Source organism: Schistocerca nitens, chromosome 5, assembly GCF_023898315.1.
Source record: "Schistocerca nitens isolate TAMUIC-IGC-003100 chromosome 5, iqSchNite1.1, whole genome shotgun sequence".
NCBI classification, from domain to species: Eukaryota; Metazoa; Arthropoda; class Insecta; order Orthoptera; family Acrididae; genus Schistocerca; species Schistocerca nitens.
The window spans coordinates 846,178,929-846,200,277 of record NC_064618.1 but is presented as its reverse complement, the minus strand read 5'-3'; the positions used below and the strand labels follow the sequence as shown (position 1 = coordinate 846,200,277).

Here is a 21,349-nt window from a genome sequence, read left to right as displayed (position 1 = left end):
AAGTAATGCTGTTTCAAAATCATCATATTTTAAAGTTTTCTTCAGGCTGGTTCTATCCCTAAGATTGTAGTTTCTTCTCGATTTTCTTATCATTCATTTTATTGGTCTTGAATTTCATTTACTTGGTTGTTAGTGTCATTTAGTAGCTCACCAATCACAAGATTCTTCTGTAGAGTTTCTTTTGTAACTCTCAGCTCAAATTCAACATCTCTTGACACAACATTATTCCTTATTTATGCATCAAACAGTTTGTAGCCATGCATAACCAACAAAAATGTATGAATTACTTTTTCATCTGGTTTCTTCAAGTGGCCTAGATTTTTGGAAAAAATTCTTGATCCAAAAATCTGAAGTCTTGACAGATCTGATCCTTTCCTAAATCACTTTCAGCAGGTGGAGCAATTTGACTGATAGTTGGGCTACTACTGATCAAGAATGCAGCTATCAGTTTTTTTTTTTCAGTTTGCTATAAAATATCATAACTCTTGCCTTGTGTATTATTGTCAGATTTAGTCTCTCTGCTTTCCTAATGAGTTGAGGACTACAAGGAATACTAGAGTCTATCACAATTCCTTTTCCTTCACATCAATTCTTAATCTCATCACATCTTGCTTTTGATACTTCCAGACTGAATTGATATTCATTTTCTAACACATATTTTCTTATGAATCTTGCAGCCTCTGACTTGCATCTTAACAAATAGGTTACACAAAAATGAGTGACATCATCCATTAAATGTTGGAGGTTCTACCTCTCCACAGATATCAGTAGGTATTGTTTCAAGTTGTATTGTTGCTCTTTTTCTTACTGTAAAAAATAACTTGCTTGTTAGCCTAGCTCTCACACAATGTTTCTGCTGAGCATAAACTATTATGAACTTCATTGCACATTCTTAGTCTTTGAGGTACAGTTTATAACTGGATGACATGGTTTCTTATGCCATTCTTGTTTTTCCTTCTTGTTTCAGTAGTGATTGTACTTCTGATTTAGTGTTCACTTAATATACTCCATTTCTTAAATATACTCCATTTCTTGTTTTGTGTCCTTCTAAAATGTGTACTTTATAGATTTGAACAGAATGTTTAGTAAACACAACTGTACAACCATTTCCAGAGATAGCTTTCACAGACATCAGATGTCTACTCAGCTGAACATGCGTAACGTCTCTGGGAACAGAGTTATCACTGACAAAGTTGCCTGTTGCTACCATTTTAACTGACCCACCTTGTTTGGCTACTTTCACAATGCTATCATGGCCTTTTACATTTGTTAACCTTTCCCTTCATTAGACCTGTGTCATGAATATGCACTATCAACAACCATGACAATATCATCTTCTTCTTGCTGGCTTCTTGTGAAACCTTTTCTTTGTTATATACATATGCAATAAATGCAGTGTATTTATTGATGTCTTGTTTATTGTTTTCTTGAGTGTCTAGATCTCCTTTAATGCCTTTAAATGGGGAAAAATGATATTTTTGTGCTGTCTTTCTTCTTAAAATAACGATTTTCTTCTTTGTGGTTTGTCCTTTTGCAGTGAGGATGAGACTTTTAATCGTTCCTCTTCTCTTATGAGCCTTCCAATTAGACTTAACATTTTCTTCTCACCACTGGGCAACAAGTGTATGAATTCATCAGGCAAAATAGATAGTGTCTTGGGTACGATCATAGTGTCTGTCACATTTTTTCTGACTGGAGATGATTCATTTCAAATGCTATATTCTGCAATGCACTTATTAGGTATGTCTCTATTTTTATAGTACTTGAAGAAACTATAAAATTCTTGAAGCAACTACTGAGTTCTTTGAGAAGCATCTTTTTCATAAATTGCTTTCAGTTTATCATACATACCTTTGGAAGTTTCACAACACAGTACACGATTCACAATTTCCCAGTGTTCAGTTCCATCCACAACGTCGCAGACATCTTGCATATTAAATAATATTCTAATTTCAACATCCCACAGGCAGAATGTACTACTGTCTTTAAGCACTTGTACATTATGAAATTCTTTGTTTTCTTGAAGCTACTTTTAAGTGGATTTTATTTCATTTTTATTTTTCTCAAAGCATGGTCCAATGTCTGCTGTGTTTTTTTTTTATTATCTTGTGTTCACTTTATTGGAAATATCACAGCATACACAACAGATTAGAAACTACATAAGTTACTATGTTGCTACAACAACCGACCACACAGACATTCAAAATTGTCAGCCCTTAAAAACGCACACAGCAAACATTGTTTGTTCTTCAGCACTTTCAATAATCATTTCCTTTCATTAACTTTGAAAATGCTGTTATCTTGCTTTCAAAGACTGTTCCGTTTGGTAATTGTATTCAGACCCACAAAGTTCTCTTAGAATGTAGATTACCTGTGACTACAGAACTGAGAAGAATTTGCAGGGACTGATGAGCACAACAAGGAGGAGGACCCTGTATTGTATGGGAACTATAACTTGGCTTGCAGGCCCCTTAGTTTCAGATCGGAAACTGTCAGCAGCAGTCAGAAGATTTTGTAGTGTGGCGTGGCAATTTGCACATGTTGCCAACTGTGCAGTGTAGACTGCATTTGTCATCTGCTTTGTTGCCTGCTATGTTGGTCGCTTAGCTGTGATATTGCTGTCAGTGTGTAGTAGTTGTGTTTTCACTGTTTCGAAAATGAGTGACGATCCCGTTAATGGCCCAGGGGCAGTTCAGAAAAAGAATCCGGTTATAAGAAGTGCTTGTCATAAAATGATGATGAATGTAGTGATGTGCTGCGATGATAAAAAATCTCTGTTATACTCGATATGGCAGCCTTCCCCCAGAGTTGCTATGTACACTGGGAAGAGCCTGTGTAGTATTGTGAAAGTTAGAGAATTTGCCAGTAATCATCCAGACGTATCCCCAGGAACTCCTAGCAAAAAGAGGTTAGTTTCAATTATAATCCTTTCAGAGAATATTTCTAAATAGCTCCACATTTGGTTGTAATTAATTTAAAATGTGTACTCTTTTACTGACAGAGCCAGTAGAAAGTCAGATGCTTACAGTAATGACTAATCGAACACTTTAACCCATTTCTGAAAATATTTGAATGCAATTTCAGTTTGTAAAAAAAGCGTGCAAACTGAAGCAGTTGTTGATGACTTCAACAAATGAGTCATCAGGGATCAGGGAAACAACAGAAGAGTTTTACACTGTGCAAAAGGTTGTGCCCTCTGTACGAAAATGTCTGCCAGTTCTTGAACAGAAGATTGGTTGGAGATGAAGTACAACCACTCTCAGTAAAGTGTTAAAGCCCATTGGTTTCATGTGGAGAAGAACGTGTCGACATTGTCCACTGGCGGAGCCTGTTTCTTGTAGAGTTGAAAAATATCAGGGAGGCTGGCACAAAAATTTATTTGGACGAATCTTGGATGGACAGTAACCTAACGTGCAGCAGATGCTGGCAAAAAAAGATGATGTGGGTGTTACTGTGTGGGGAAGCGTCTCCAGAAGACTAGTAGCTGGAAGTGTGGGTTCTAAAACCAGATTAGTTAGGCAGGCAGAGCTAAAGTTCTGAGCCAAATCAAGCCAGAAGATTACCACGGGCAAATGAATTCTGCCAACTTCGAAAAATGTTTCAAAGAGCTTGTACTACCAAATCTTTCTCTACACTCTGTAGTAATCATGAACAATGCACCTTATCACAGCATACTACTCAACAAACTGCCCATCAAATACGATAGGAAAGTATCTATGATACAGTGGCTGCAGAATAGAAAAATCCAATGTGATGAGACTGCGACAAAGGAGGCACTCTACTCCTGGGTTCGGGAGAAGAACAGGGCAGCAGCGAAGTCATATACAGTTGACATACTGGCAACAAGAAAGGGCCACAAAGTAATTAACTTGCTGCCACACAATTACGATTTGAATGCCATTGAGCTAGCGTGGGCAAAAATAAAAAGTCTCTTTGGGGAGTGGAATATTACAGGTGACATGTCATCTGAAAATCTGTTGACTCTTACAAGCACTTGTTTTCAAGCTGTTACTGAGGAAGACTGGAAAGGCTACTGCAAAAAGGTACAACAGCTTAAGCATGAGTACTGGAGGCATGACGGTGTGATGGAAATAGCCTTCGACAACCTCACTGTCGACACTGGCACTTCAGATACCAGTGACGAGTCAGAGAAAACGATTACGTGCGAAAGTGGAACTGTTAATGCATCGGAATTATCAGAAGTGTCATCAAAATTGGCCTGTTTCATTCTTGTTTTATTATATATTTGTGTTGAATGTTGTTATAGCTTTGCTGAAACGTGTGGCATCCAGTAAATTTAAAAAATAAACTGTAATTAATCTGCCATTCTTAGTTTCATAAATTGTTCTTTTGCATACTTCTAATTCGCATTTATTTTGATACAGTAACTGATAATGTAAGACGTTAATGTCTTCATTTAATATGTCAGTACAAACAGTGATCTCAATTTAGATAGCACAAAGTATTTAACTGACTATTAACTCTATCCTACACATAGCTGCTTTTGTGGAAGTTGAAGAAGCACGTTCGCGTTGCCTGCACTGCGCGCTTGCAATACACGGAGGCAGAGTTTGTTCTCCTCCTCACCCCGCATTCCCCACTAGGAGATGCCAAGTAATAGTTCGTGTACAGTAACAGTGCCGAAGCAGTTGTTCGCTCAATGTTAAGATTAATAATTCTCGAGATGTCACACTTCCCTCAAGAATTAGATCTCTGAGCAACCAGATGATCAGTGCCACAGCATGCTTTGTGCAGTGAAGTCACCCAGCAGGAGGAATCTGCAATGAAGTTATGTTATAAGATTAGTGACAGGCTACTAGTCTCAAAGCCTCTTCTATTCTATGCCCGTTTCAACCACTTGACCATCCCTATTCAGCCAGGCCAGTAACTAGAAGCAGGTTATGGCCCGACTGTCTAAATGTCTGCATATCTGCTGTTTGCCCACCAGTGGGGGCCTGGCTGCCTGCACTTCGGCATGCAGCTGGAGAGCCTAGCCTACAGAAAGACTGTTTAGTTCATCAGATAACACCAAGGTTGACTGGTCTAATAGGTGTGGTCACAATTTCCTAAGACATCAGCTTTTGGTGATGATGGGAATTTATCTGTTGATACTTTAGTCTTCTTTATATGTCAGCTGCATACACACAGTTTGTTTTGCACATCTAAGAGTAAGCTTCATTAGTTGCATGGAAGACATGAACTACATTGCAGCTGATGTGTTCGAACAACTGCTCACACATAGGCACATTACACACTCATCATTTACCTTTGTGTTTCGACATGCTATTATTTTTGCACTAGTTTCTTCACTGTAGCAGCTGTTGAATTTTATCTTTCTTCTGTATCTTCATATCTTCTTTTCATCCAAGAAAACAAGACAATCCCAATCACTTACATAAAGTCTTGTACCCCAACTAACACAATAGTGAACACTGAAAAGAAGTGTGAAGTTTATGGGTGACCTGGTCAAAATTTCTGCCTGTTACCTGACCCTTAGAAAACTGACCAAACATCTTAAATGATTTGGTACACACAGCTAAACTTTAAAGGAGATGGAACCTGCTTTGACATACTGTGAAAGAACAGGCGTGTCCTTACAAATGCCTCCTTCCCTTGCAATACAGCATTACTTTTTCATAATGTTTTGTATGTTACTGAAACCATTAGCCTCCCATTGTTCCTGTAATTCACTTGTGCCTAAATCCATTAATTCCCAAACCACTTTCTTAAAATTAAAACACCTCCACACAGTTCAGTCAGAATTGCATACATTCTACAACAGTGTAGTCTGATGTGGTGTGAGAGTTCCCATTGGCAAAGTCCCATTCAGACGTCTTGCTGTCCCATCCAACAATTTCTTTGGGGAGAAAGGAAACATCTTTTTAATATACTTTCTTCTCTCTTTATGTTTTAAAACACATTCTGATATTTGATACATGTTCTGTTACATTAATGCTTACTTTTGTTTGCACATGTTCAAGAGGGCTGCACTCTTCACTTCTTTAGTTACATTGGGTGTTAATATTATGTAACAGTACCTTCCAACCTCCAGAAAGGTTTTTAATAAAACTGAATTCCCATACAAACTTGGAGATACAAAAACCCATTTATTTGGGCATCATTTGTCTGGATACGTCCAATACAAATGAGTTGTGACTGGCATCCCAGAGGTTACTGAGATGGATTTTTGCAGGTGGCATAGATAGTCAGTCTTGTGACATAGTCCTGAGCACATTTTCCAAAAACTATCTCAAGCTGTCAGTCCAGCAACATACACACAATGAAAATATTTTAGATCTTGTAGGTACACCTTATCAATAGTGTTAGTATATAGACAGGGATTAGTGATCGCATCATCATTGCAACAACAGTTACTCAAGTTAATAAATTCATCAGAAGAGCGAGGATAGTTTTTATGCTGCAAAGGGCAGACATGCAGTTGTTACCATGCTACTTAGACAATGAGAGTACATAATTTAGCTCCAATATGATGGACATAGAGGAATTATGGAAAAAGTTTATACTAAATGTAAATCATGCACTGGAGACGTACGTGCCAAGTAAGTGGATTAGGGCTGTACAGAAAAATCAATGCACAAAGCATTCATTCAATAACTTCCGCATTGTATGTTAGTGTAAAATACTGGTAAGAACGCAAGAAAATACTGGTCCTACATAAAATTAGTAAGTGGGTCAATGGCTTCTAGTCAGTCGTTTATCAATCGCTCTGGTTTTTCAATAGAAAACGGTAAAAGGAATACTGAAGTTCTAAATCTCACATTTAAAAAAATCATTCTGATAGGAAGACCATACAGATGCACCACTGATAGACTGTTGCACTGTCTCCTGTATGGAGGATATAAAAATAGGTATCCCTGATATTGAAAAGCAAGTAAGATGCCAGGTCTTGATGGAATACCCAATTTTGTTTCACAGAGCGTACTCTTTAGCATTGGTCTCTTACTTAGCTCGCATTTATCTCAAATCTCTTATCCAGCACAAAAACTCAAGGGGGGAAAAAAAAAAAAAAAAAAAAAAACGACAGGCGACTGTCATACATGTTTGTTGTTGTTGTGGTCTTCAGTCCTGAGACTGGTTTGATGCAGCTCTCCATGCTACTCTATCCTGTGCAAGCTTCTTCATCTCCCAGTACCTACTGCAACCTACATCCTTCTGAGTCTGCTTAGTGTATTCATCTCTTGGTCTCCCTCTACGATTTTTACCCTCCACACTGCCCTCCAATCCTAAATTTGTGATCCCTTGATGCCTCAGAACATGACCTACCAACCGATCCCTTCTTCTAGTCAAGTTGTGCCACAAGCTCCTCTACTCCCCAATTCTATTCAATACCTCCTCATTAGTTATGTGCTCTACCCATCTAATCTTCTGCAATCTTCTGTAGCACCACATTTCGAAAGCTTCTATTCTCTTCTTGTCTAAGCTATTTATCATCCACGTTTCACTTCCATACATGGCTACACTCCATACAAATGACTTTCAGAAATGACTTCCTGACATTTAAATCTATACTCGATGTTAACAAATTTTTCTTCTTCAAAAACGCTTTCCTTGCCATTGCCAGTCTACATTTTATATCCTCTCTACTTCGACCATCATCAGTTATTTTACTCCCTAAATAGCAAAACTCCTTTACTACTTTAAGTGTCTCATTTCCTAATCTAATTCCCTCAGCATCACCCGACTTAATTCGACTACATTCCATTATCCTCGTTTTGCTTTTGTTGATGTTCATCTTATACCCTCCTTTCAAGACACTGTCCATTCCGTTCAACTGCTCTTCCAACTCCTTTGCTGTTTCTGACAGAATTACAATATCATCGGCGAACCTCAAAGTTTTTATTTCTTCACCATGGATTTTAATACCTACTCCGAACTTTTCTTTTGTTTCCTTTATTGCTTGCTCAATATACAGATTGAATAACATCGGGGATAGGCTACAACCCTGTCTCACTCCCTTCCCAACCACTGCTTCCCTTTCATGCCCCTCGACTCGTATGACTGCCATCTGCTTTCTGTACAAATAGTAAATAGCCTTTTGCTCCCTGTATTTTACCCCTGCCACCTTCAGAATTCGAAAGAGAGCATTCCAATCAACACTGTCAAAAGCTTTCTCTAAGTCTACAAATGCTAGAAACGTAAGTTTGCCTTTCCTTAATCTTTCTTCTAAGATAAGTCGTAAGGTCAGTATTGCCTCTCGTGTTCCAACATTTCTACGGAATCCAAACTGATCTTCCCCGAGGTTGGCTTCTACCAGTTTTTACATTCGTCTGTAAAGAATTCGCGTTACTATTTTGCAGCTGTGACTTATTAAACTGATAGTTCGGTAATTTTCACATGTCAACACCTGCTTTCTTTGGGGTTGGTATTACTATATTCTTCTTGAAGTCTGAGGGTATTTTGCCTGTCTCATACATCTTGTTCACCAGATGGTAGAGTTTTGTCAGGACTGCCTCTCCCAAGGCTGACAGTAGTTGTAATGGAATGTTGTCTACTCCGGGGGCCTTGTTTCGACTTAGGCCTTTCAGTGCTCTGTCAAACTCTTCACGCAAAATCATATCTCCCATTTCATCTCCATCTACATCCTCTTCCATTTCCAAAATATTGTCCTTAAGTACATCGCCCTTGTATAGACCCTCTACATACTCCTTCCACCTTTCCGCTTTCCCTTCTTTGCTTAGAACTGGGTTTCCATCAAAGCTCTCGATATTCATGCAAGTGTTTCTCCTTTTTGCCTGCTTCATTTACTGCATTTTTATATTTTCTCCTTTCATCAATCAAATTCAAAATTTCTTCTGTTACCCAAGGGTTTCTACTAGCCCTCGTCTTTTTACCTATTTGATCCTCTGCTGCCTTCACTATTTCATCTCTCAAAGCTACCCATTCTTCTTCTACTGTATTTCTTTCCCCCATTCCTGTTAATTGTTCCCTTATGCTCTCCCTCAAACTCTCTACAACCTCTGGGTTAGTCAGTTTATCAAGGTCCCATCTCCTTAAATTCCCACCTTTTTGCAGTTTCTTCAGTTTTAATCTACAGGTCATAACCAACAGATTGTGGTCAGAGTCCACATCTGCCCCTGGAAATGTCTTACAATTTAAAACCTGGTTCCTAAATCTCTGTCTTACCATTATATAATCTATCTGATACCTTTTAGTATCTCCAGGGTTCTTCCATGTATACAACCATCTTTCATGATTCTTAAACCAAGTGTTAGCTATGATTAAGTTATGCTCTGTGCAAAATTCTACCAGGCGGCTTCCCCTTTCATTTCTTAGCCCCAATCCATATTCACCTACTACGTTTCCTTCTCTCCCTTTTCCTTCTCTTGAATTACAGTCACCCATGACTATTAAATTTTCATCTCCCTTCAGTACCTGAATAATTTCTTTTATCTCATCATACATTTCATCAATTTCTTCGTCATCTGCAGAGCTAGTTGGCATATAAACATGTACTACTGTAGTAGGCGTGGGCTTCATGTCTATCTTGGCCACAATAATGTGTTCACTATGCTGTTTGTAGTAGCTTACGCGCACTCCTACCTTTTTATTCATTATTAAACCGACTCCCGCATTACCCCTATTTGATTTTGTATTTATAACCCTGTATTTACCTGACCAAAAGTCTTGTTCCTCCTGCCACTGAATGTCACTAATTCGTACTATATCTAACTTTAACCTATCCATTTCCCTTTTTAAATCTTCTAACCTACCTGCCCGATTAAGGGATCTGACATTCCACGCTCCGATCCGTAGAATGCCAGTTTTCTTTCTCCTGATAACGACGTCCTCTTGAGTAGTCCCCGCCAGGAGATCCGAATGGGGGACTATTTTAACTCTGGAATATTTAACCCAAGAGGACGCCATCATCAGTTAATCATACAGTAAAGCTGCATGCCCTCGGGAAAAATTACGGCTGTAGTTTCCCCTTGCTTTCAGCCATTCGCAGTAGAAGAACAGCAAGGCCATTTTGGTTAATGTTACAAGGCCAGGTCAGTCAATCATCCGGACTGTTGCCCCTGCAACTACTGAAAAGGCTTCTGCCCCTCTTCAGGAACCATACGTTTGTCTGGCCTCTCAACAGATACCCCTCCGTTGTGGTTGCACCTACGGTACGGCTATCTGTATCGTTGAGGCACGCAAGCCTCCCCACCAACGGCAAGGTCTGTGGTTCATGGGAAGAAGGATAAAACAATAGACGTGCAAAATTACAGACCAATGTCCTTAACATCCATTTTCTACAGTGTTCTTGAGCATATTTTAAGTTTTAATATAATAATTTCCTCGAGACAAAAAAACTTCTGATCAGAAATTATCATGGATTTATAAACCTTGCTTGTGTGGATGAAGGGCGACAGGCAGATTCCTTATTATTGCTAATATTTGATTTATGAGCATGAGACTGTGGTCCAAGGCATCAATTTTTGCCTTCAACCACAGCCTAATTCCCATAAATCAAATGTCAGTGATAATGCAAGTACTGAATGTGAAAACCTGCATCCTATAATTCCATATTCTCAGATTTCCGGATATCATTGGACAGTACAGCCTATTAACTCTTCAGAAACCAGTCACTAAGATGAATATTTGGTACAGGAAACTGGACATTTATGCTGTTATTTAAAATGTTAGTGGCACATATGTAACTGCTGTATCTTCAAGAGTAATATATACTTTAAAAAACTAAGATTTTTTTTAAAAAGGCAAGGTGAAGCTATTGAGTAATTTCTTCCTGTTGATCTCCCAAAATTTCTTGCTCACTAAAAAATGTGAAGTATTTGTAGCAGAATTACACCAACCTATGAATCCTAATGAGTACACACATAAAATTACATCAATGATTAGCCATTCGCAACAGTAGTTGTTAAGTTCTTTATGTTTCTTTCAAAATAATTCAGAAATTGACAACAGACGGCAGCACCAGTCAAGGGACATGTAGCAAGACATCTGTACATTGTTCTTAGATGAAATGCGTCCAGCTTTGAGCGACAGATGGCTCGTGCGTTGAGAAACTCACAGCCTGACATATACTCAGTTGTGGTCTTTTTTAACACAGAGTTGTGGCCAGAGTGTGGTCAGGTTTGGTCTTTAACAAAGGTCTCAGCATACGGAATGGGTTCTTCGATATGTGAGTAGCATGGAAACTTCTTACGTAACAGAACCCAATACTCTGTCCCAAATGGCGAGTGTTCGTAAGAGACAAGGGTATTTTCAGGAGTGCCCCAGGAAAGTGTGAAAGAACAATTCATATCTTTTATATACACAAAAAAATCTATATGACGATATTATGAAAAGGATAGACTACTTACTATATAGAGCAGATGCCGAGTCACACACAGGCCCAACAAAAAGACTGCTATGCATGTCAAATATCAGTCAAAAGTCCACTGACGCTGGTCTCAGTGGTCAGAGATAGTGGTCATGTGTGTATGAGTTATGCTTGTATGAATGTGTACGTATTTTCTCTCTGTGAGTAGAAGGTCTTTTGGCTGAAAGCTCATGTGTCTAAGGTCTTTCTGTTGTGCCTGTCTGTGAGTCAACATCTCCCCTATATGGTGAGTAGCAATTGGTCCTTTTTGTAATACTGTTGTTAGACCATCCTGGATTTTCCATTGTTACATAAACGATCTGATGGATAGGGTGAGCAGCAATGTACAACTGTTCGTTGATGACACTGTAGTGTTTGAGAAAGGGTCATCATTGTAAGGGTACAGCACAATGATCTATGGGACATTCCACACATGCTTCCTTGGTTGCCACATCTGCTTACACATATTCCCTAGTGCCCAGCATAATGACACCATTTTCCAAGCCTTTGTAAGGAGAGACAGGAGTTCTGATAGTCTGCATCAGTTTATTTGCTTGGAACACAGAGCTGCAGTGCTTGCACGGCACTCAAAACACTGCGAGAGATGAGAAATTTTACAGCATAACTACAACCTCTGTCCACCCCAATGCCTTACAAGGTTGCAAGTAACTCTTCATCAAACACATTCAATTCATATGATACACAGGTGCTGAGGACACAATAAAGGAAAGCCAAGAGAATAACCCTGCTAAGACCAATCAGTGAACAATAGAGTATACATTCTAAACAGAACTTTTATTTGATGTGATGGATGGCAGCTTGATTTAAATGTAGAAAAACTTAAGTTAATACAAGTGAGTAGAGAACAACAATTCTCTAATGTTCAAATACGATGTTAGTGGAATTTTTCCCGACACATTCACATTGGTAAAATATCTCGGTGTAATGTTGCAAAGCAATACAAAACAGAAGGAGCGCATAAGGTCTGTAGTGGGAAAGGTGAACGACTAACATAGGTTTATTGGGAGAATTGTAAGAAAAAGTATCTCATCTATAAAGGAGACCGCATATAGAACATTAGTGTGATCCATGCTAGAGTATTGCACGAGTGTTCAGATATCTTCTTCAGGTTTGATTAAAGCAAGACATCAAAGCAATTAAGAGGCTTGCTGCTCGATACTTTACCAGTAGGTTTGATAAACACAAGAGTATTACGCAAATACTCCGTGAACTGAAATGGGAATCTTTGCAGTGTAGAATTTAGAAAACCAGCATTTGTGGCTGCCTGCAGAATGATTCTACTGCCACCAACATACATTTTGCTTAATGACTGCAAAGACAAGATAAAGAGAAATTTGGGCTTGCATGGAAGCACTCAGACATTTGAAAGTGTAACAAGAAAGGTAATGACTAGTAGTGATACATGGTATCCTCCACCATGCACAGTGTGGTGGCTTGTGGAGGCTGCATTTAGATGCAGAACAATATCTTGACCTCAATAGCCATCCACACTATTGGACATAGCTCCCTCTTTGTTGAGGTTTGTTTACAGAAGTACGATGCAATCCTGTCAGTTAAGCTGAATTCTCCAATTCCTGTGCCAAGCATAGTTACAATGTCATATCACATAAAGCAGTGGACACTGAGAGCCATTCATGGCCTAGCAGTTAAAGAGGAGTGATGGAGCTGACCATACCAAGCCTAGGAACCACACATTTCCCTCAAATCAGAACTAAGTGTGCCCTGTTTCTATTAATACCTGACAAGAAGAAATAATAAAGTGGTATTTATAGAGTACTTCTGGTCTGAGTATATTCGTATGTCTTTGTGTCGTCTTGCATGAAATGTGCGCAAGTGCTTATCTAAGCATCAAAGTTCACATTAAAACTCAGGTGTTCCTTGATTTATGTGCTATTTATGCTCTACTTATTCTAAAGTGAAACATATAGTAGTTTTATTTGAAGCAGTAAATTACTTTTTATAAAGCATAATAGCTAAGTATGCAAGACATCAAAGCAATGTAAGTGGGATAAAGAACTTAGTAAGTTTTACAGCACCGATTACTCTTGAAGAGATTGAGTAATTGTAGCAACCATTAATAATCAATAATGACAAATCTGTAATGCTTTTGTAAACACATGTGCCCATAAATGTCATACCTTTCCAGGCCACCACGGAAAGCCATGTACCTTCCCCCAGACAACATCTCCTACAGCCATCTTGCGACCATCACTGGTAAGGCACGAAGGTACAGTATGTGTTGAGATGCGCATTGTGAGAGGCTGAGAAGAACTAGCACTGGTGACGGTACCAACTCCTGGTGGAGGAAAATCTGTCATATCATCGGACGTTTCTGAATTGGTACAGCTACCTGCTGGACTCTTCGCACCACTGCCATCTGTGTCCATTGCAGGATAGTCACAACGTGTGTATGCATTTGCGTTGAGCCTCTTTAAACTGATGGACAGCTTCTGCTTCAGACACCGTTCCTTGATAGCGCTGTACGAGTTGTCTTGTCTCCTGTATAGCACATTACCAATTTTGTTTATTCAGTCCACAATATATTTAATTATAAATTTGCATGCATAATTAAATGTTAAAATAACAATAAATTAATGTAGACTGCAGCAATGTTCCTGGTGTGAACTGAATTGTGTGGTACATTGGTGTAAGGTATCAGTATATAGCTGATGTTTTTCTTTATTGACAAGCTGCCCTGCTTGTTCAATGTGGTGAAGTGAACTGTTGAGCATTGTGCCTCTGACAGCAAATTCAGGACCATACTGAGCACGATGTATATGCTTTTGCCTTAGATATCAGTGGAAATACAATATTAGCCATTATAAAAGGTAGTCAGTTTGTATTAACTGGTGATATCTGCTGTCAATATAGACAACTAAAGACTAAAAAGGTCTGTACGGACACAATATATGGGTGGAATACTCACGCCATAAGTTTCAGGAGGCCAGGAAGTCCTGCCTGATAATTCTCATCAACTTTGCAAATATTGTGTCAGAAACTACTTTTCACCTTCCTACGTCTACTTTTGTGTATCAAATTAGTACTAAAGATGTGGCCATAAGTGAGCAGTCACACATCTAGTTTGCCCAAATAAAAATATGCTAAATAATGGACATTATAGATGAGGTTTAATTCAAGTTGGATGTGAACAGTTTAGGTTAGGCTCTACTGTGACTGTTATTGACATTAAATGAAACAACAAGTTTACTGTTACCAGTCACTGTTGGACATTAAATGAAACAGTGACTGGCAACAGTAAACTTGTTATATCATTTAATGTTAAGTTGGATGTTTGTACAAAATACTTTTTTGTAATTTAACTGATGTTACTCTGCACCCACTGCCTGCAAAACCCGTTGCTCAGCAACTGTGTCACCAACGGGAATTATCAGATCAAATATTTCTGTGAATTACAATGGCATGGATACGATTTTCACCAGTAAACAGCATACAGGAAAACTGCATATATCTTTATTCCAGAAACATGGTTAAAAAGAAATGACAAGTACTTCACGGTCAGTGATGCAGTCATTGTACTGAAGAAGTTCCATTTCTCTTTTGTGACATGGATACTTTTTACAGTATTTTGAATGCAGATAGTTTTAAGGTTATTTATTTTCCCTAATCTTCACATCCTCATAGAAAAAGACAAATCATGCCCAAATAGGCTGCTTTAAGTTACAGCTCTTTTTAAGAGAACTCTATGATGGCATTGTACAACTGCATTAGAACTGTCAAAAATAACCAGTGCAACATGTTACGCTGACTAATGACACTTACTGCCGCTATATATGGTACAACAGAGGCCTTAGCATTGACATTTTGGTAATTTTTGTCTGAGAACTAAGCCACGTTTCTTAAACTGTGATTTTTATTAACATACTGAAAATACTGCAACACTATGTTTTGCAAACTATAAGTATAGTTTTATCAGAGGAAGAGCCCCCCCCCCCCCCCCCACACACACACACACACAAAATCCAAAATTTCTAATAAATTCTTCATTGGTCTCATTTCCTCCAATCCATTCTCTTTTATGAGATAAAAAAAAGTCCCTTTCATATACATGCAGTTATTTGAGCAATTGTGCCTAGCTCTCCTGTCACTTGATGAGCACAACTTTTTCTGTCCATTTGATTAAAGATCAATTGCCTAAAAAATGCCAGAATTAATTTTGGTTCCCTTCAAACTATTTTTCTAAGACAGCAATATTTGAATACAGATGCTTTACTCGGCTACAGAAGTATACAAGAACCATTGAATTACACTACTAACAGTGTTTGAACTAATAATACCTGTTACAACAACAATTAACTTTTTATATAATCAACAAAAGTTATAATTGACTCGTGCTCCCCTTCACAGTTTTAGTATTCGTCATAGCTATGTTCCTCTTTCTTTATCTCTTGAAGGTTAATACCCCAGTTCTCTTAAGAAGAGTACACTTCTTTATATTGCTTCTTCATTAGTTTCTTTATTGTGCAACCTACAACATATATTATGTCTCAGCAGGGCATTATGTATAGAATTGGAAAACGGTTTGAGTAAACAACTACCTGTAGACCTTGAATTTCTACAACTTTCAGATAGTAATAAAATATTATACTATAAGTACAACAGCAAATTATTGAACAGCTTTAAAACACTGCTGACAATAATATTATAACCAACAACTACAGAGAGCATTAATGGTTTACTCAGTTCACATGTGTCCATCTACAACATTGGGACAAGTACTGATGAAGGCAATAAAGCCGAAATAAGCTTATATACCAAAATAAAATATCAAGCAGCATACTGTTTTCCAATTCTCTAAATAGTTTCTTCATTAATTCAATCAACTTAATATCAAATTATGAATGTTTCCCAGACTTCCTGGACTAATTTAAACCAATTTATTAAATGAATCGTAGAACTACATCTATGTACTATTTTTCTACTACACAATCATCATTCAGATTTAAGTGCTCATTTCTCTTAATACACTGAGAAAATCCTCTGCCTTAAATTTTGACGTATTAGATAATAGCTTACTAGTGATAGCATCTTGCCAAGTTCCTCACTGAAATTAAAGTGTTAGGAACCAAGACATTTTTCCATGTCCATAAAGAGGTGCAAATCACTAGGACCCATGTCTGGGTGGTAGAAGGAATGCCCGGAAAATGTTTTTGCCAAGCAGGGTGTGGCCAAGCATTGTCGTGCAAAGACACAATATCAGTGGTCAAGAACCTGTGCCATTTGCTTTGAATGGCTCTTCTTTGTTCTCTGAATGTTTTCTTAGTAGGCATCAGAATTTATTGGCCTTCCACCTTTCAAAACACCTACAAACGAGATTTCTTTAGCATACAAAAAAACAGTAGCGGTAACCTTCCTAGCTGAGAGTTTGGTGTACTATTTCCTTGTTTGTGGGGTGAAGTGGTTTCATCCCACACCAGTGACTGCTTTTTTTGCTTCTACGTTAGAATAAGAAACATGAATCTTGAGCTTCTTCAGTTTCTCCTAGCACACTTTATGGCAAAATAGTTCACGGGTGAATGGCCACATGTCTGTGTCCAACGGACATTTTCTTACATCCTTAGCATGTCCTGGGAATCTGCCATTAGTATGATTAAGAAAATGAATGAGATTCCCACAACAAACTGACTTCAGGGGCAGGCAGGTGGCCACACAGTGTTGCCACAACACAGATACCTGGACATGAGCCTAGTAAAAAGCAATGTGTTGGCAGGAGGAGATGCTTGTTGCTGATGGCAGATAGAAAGGCAGATCAGAGAAACTACTTTATGAAATATTGTGCACTTTGGAAACTGACATCCAGCCGTTTGCTTGTGAAGTATTTTGTCTTATCTCAAGTCTTGTCAAATGTTACAGTTCTGTTCAGTAGGACTTCTGCTTCCAAAACATAAAAACACTCACTCCAGACAAGCAGCCATTCATTTAGGTTTTGTGATTCTTGAAAAGACGTTTTGGAGCCCACTGAATACAGGCCTTGTAGTAACCTAATTGTTTAATCATGCTCTCATGCAAAACACAATGAGAAATCTGTGGAAGTTATAAGCACGAGTCACTGTAGCGACCATTGCTTCCCCAACTATTAAATGTTTCATGAAAATGGAGAATATTTTTTGGGATAGGCCTGTTATATTCATAAATGTGCTTCAGTAAGACATGTCTTCTCAGATATGGTGCAAGTAAAATCAAATATGAAACAAGAGACTTCCTTTGAGATTGAGGAAATGTTCAAATGTAACAGACAGCAAGACAAGACAGCCAACAGTGCCAATTTAAACACAAATCATCATTTGTCACAAACCAACAAAGAAGAAAAAAAAAATAGGCAAGGATACAACTTTTTAGAATAAAATTCAGTTTTCAGTTCCACAGATATTTTTATTTCGCTTTACTGGTTTCGACAAATTAATCTGTCATCTGTAGATGCCTACAAAATTGGGGATATTAAAAATAATTAAACCTTGGCCATACATTTATGTAAAGTATATGAAGTGTATTACAGGAACTTACTTAATACTGGCTTAGCAGATGCCAATACCTTCCTCACAGAATTATGATGCCCTGATATGTTCAAAAATGTGCATATTGTATGTGATTATTGTAAAAGCAGCTTGATAATTTACATTCAATGGATCATATCCGTGTACATGTCAAGCTGTTGTGCCAGCGGCAAGGAACATTTCTGGACTTATAATGGCATTATGAGTCTACGAAGAAGACACTGCTTCTGCAAAACAAACACTAAGTAAGTTTCTGTAATACACTTCTTAATGGCCAAAGTCTAATGATTTATATCGTTCCTGCTTTTGTAGGCTTCTGAAGATGACAAATTAATTTGCCGAAACCAGTAAAGCAAAATAAAAGTCCCTGAGCAACTGACAACTGAATTTTTTCTGAAATATATACTACAGTTGCTGAAAAATAACAGCTCTAAATAAAATAAGGATACAACTCTTACTGAAATAAATATGATGGAAACAGAATGGTTAGTTTTGGCATTTTGTGAATTTTCGAGATCTCTCAATTTTGATAGTAGCTACTGTGAAAGAAGGAATATCTGACATCAAATCTTCACAATTCACTTCACTCTCATATGCTACTTTATCATCAAGGTAGGTGTCATGGTTATAAAACACATATGGAATGGCTGGTGTCCAAATCTGTATTGAGTCATGCAGATTTAGATTTCCCAAAATTATTACAATGAACGCTAGGATGGTCTATTTCCTCCTGCAACCACGTTCACTCACTTTGTGCTCTGTTCCTAATGAGCTTGTCATTGACAGGACACTTAGCATCCTCCCTTCCTTTACTTTACTTTATTACCAAAAGCTACTTTTTTTCAAAATTTATGGGAACAATTGCTTGGTAATTCTCATTCAGATGTGCAAGCTTTTACAAGCCAATGACCTTTCACACTGAATAAATCGGTTCTTGTCACATCACTTATGTTGATCAACACTTGACATGGCCAGTATTCAGGACTGGTAACTGCCAGTCAACCCCATGTGCTGTGCTGGGTGGTCACAGAAAATCCTGATAACTAGTCTTTGTGTCAATGTCCTGGATTAAATTCCATACCTCTCCACACCGCCTCATGAAGTAAGGACATATGGCACTATTGCTGGTGTGCTGGTGATCCATCTGCTACATGGGACGTTATGCTCGATGGCCCCTTGGTGCTATTTGAGAGCAATAGGCTAGGGGCTGGCACCAGGTTTCACCCTCTTCCTTCTATCATCATCATCATCATCATCCAACACAAACAAGACACCACACTACACAGACACATTACAGTAGCCTACACATACCGGATACTCTTGAACACACAACCCTTACTCTTGGTAAAGGAAAGGTGCCATTGTGCACACAGGACAAAAAACCTTTCTAATTACTCTGCTGAATCTACCCTTCTGAGTTTATACTTGTTTTATAAATAAAACTGCCTTTTCCTGTTGCCACATAATTTATTTATCCCAGACGCGTTTTGCCTTTTTCTTGTTCTAAGGCATCATCAGTGGGACCCTTGACGATACAGTTTTTGTTATTTTTAGATTATTAAACAGTTCATGTCACGATTTTTTACGTAAAAAAGTAATTACTTACAATTTGCTGATCTGCGTTTCCTCTCATCTAGTCTGGAGGTCGCACTACCACTTTATTACTGACATACAACCACAACTTTGCATTCTGACCTTCTTCACACTGTTCACCATGTTTCTCTTTCTTTTCTGTGGTGTACTATTGTTCTTTTGCCACTCGATGTAACTATTTCGTCGGACACTGTTTTTAACTATGTAAATATTGCAACTCCATTATGTGTTTCCTCCTCTTTGGCATGTTTACTGTGATGTTTATACCACGTGTGTGTGTGTGTGTGTGTGTGAGTTAAACAGTAAAGAAAGACAGCTTTTGGAGAAAGGATTAAAATACAATGTAAATTCAGAAATAGGTGAGGATTATTTAGAAAATCTAATTATAGAAGGAGAAAGTGTTTTGACAAGGGAAGATAGGAATGAAAAAAAACAGTGTCAACATTGGACTAACTAGAGAACTAGTAAAAAAAGAAATCCAGAATATAACAACCCATATAAAAACACAACAACACAAAAACACAGAAAACTTAGGAGAAATCTTTGAAGTGAAAATGTTATCATTTCAAACGCACACAAGGAGAACACAGTAATACTGATAGACAAAGAACAACACACTGAAAAATCAGAATTCATCTCACAAAATAACATGACAAAATTAAAATTAGACCCACCAAACAGATTCCAGACAAAAGTAAAAAAACATTCTGAAAAATACTGACATTGTACTGGATAACACAGAGAAAAGAAAGTTGACACAGATTAATCTCACTGCACCCGTCCTCCAAAGCGAATCAAAAATCCACAAACCGAATCTTCCTGTGAGGCCAATACTGGATTTCAGAAAATCCCCCACTTAACAAGCTTGCAGGATACATGTTGAAATTACGGTCTGAAAATTTCAAAGTACAAGAAGACAGAACCACTAAAAACACTACACAGCTAATACAACAAATAAAAGATATAAAAATCCCTGACACAGCAACACTCCTCTTATCTGATATAGAAAGCATGTATTCCAACATATCAGTACCAGAAACAATAGAAATTGTAGATAAGAACATGAAAACTTATAGTCTCTTCCCTGATGAACAGATTAAGGAAATATGCACATTAATAAAGCTCATAACAGAACAAAATTATTTCCAATTCAATAATGAATTTTATTTACAAGAAGATGAATGACCAATGGGGTCCCCAATTTCAGGAGACAAATATTTTTGTAAACCACACTGAACAGATCATTTTCAAAAAAAAAAAAAAAATAGTAGCAAAAGAATACAACATATTATATTGGTTCAGGTATATGGATGACATCCTTTACTTAATAGATTAACCACAAACAAAAATTAAAAAACTACATACTGACATCAACAAGATACAAAAAAATATAAAATTCATGATTGAAAGACAACAGAACAACCAAACTAACTTTCTGGATATAACAATCAAAAAACAAAACAATAAGCATATGTTTAAAATTTACTGTAAACCCACAGCAACGGACATTACCATTCCCCAATCTTCGAACCACCCACACTCGCAAAAGCAAGCAGCACTCCGATACATCCTCCATAGACTCAACACAGTGCCACTCACCAAAGAAAGCTACCAAAAAGAACTGGACATAATAATGCAGATAGCACTAAATAATGGTTACAATAATAACATAGTCACAAAGCTAAACAACAAAATTAAAAGTAAAATAAAAGTAGAACACACCAAACCACAGACAACAACACAACAGAACCAAACACAAACACGCAGTCCCATAACATATACACAGGATAATCAGAATAAGATGAAAGAAAACGCAAGATGGTACACAATGAGATACAAACACAAACCCACCCATAAAATCACCACCATTTTCAAAAGACAGGGAATAAACATAGCA

At 37.8% G+C, this 21,349-nt stretch overlaps 1 protein-coding gene across 1 annotated transcript in view; it reads right to left on the bottom strand.

Annotated features, from left to right (window-relative positions):
* The window catches only part of LOC126260150 (PWWP domain-containing protein 2B-like), a 219,297-nt gene that overhangs the window by 26,471 nt on the left and 171,477 nt on the right, over nucleotides 1–21,349 (bottom strand). The window contains exon 4 of the mRNA XM_049957404.1: nucleotides 13,486–13,846. Within this exon, the coding sequence (XP_049813361.1) occupies nucleotides 13,486–13,846 (361 nt within the window). The remainder of the gene's footprint in view (nucleotides 1–13,485; nucleotides 13,847–21,349) is intronic.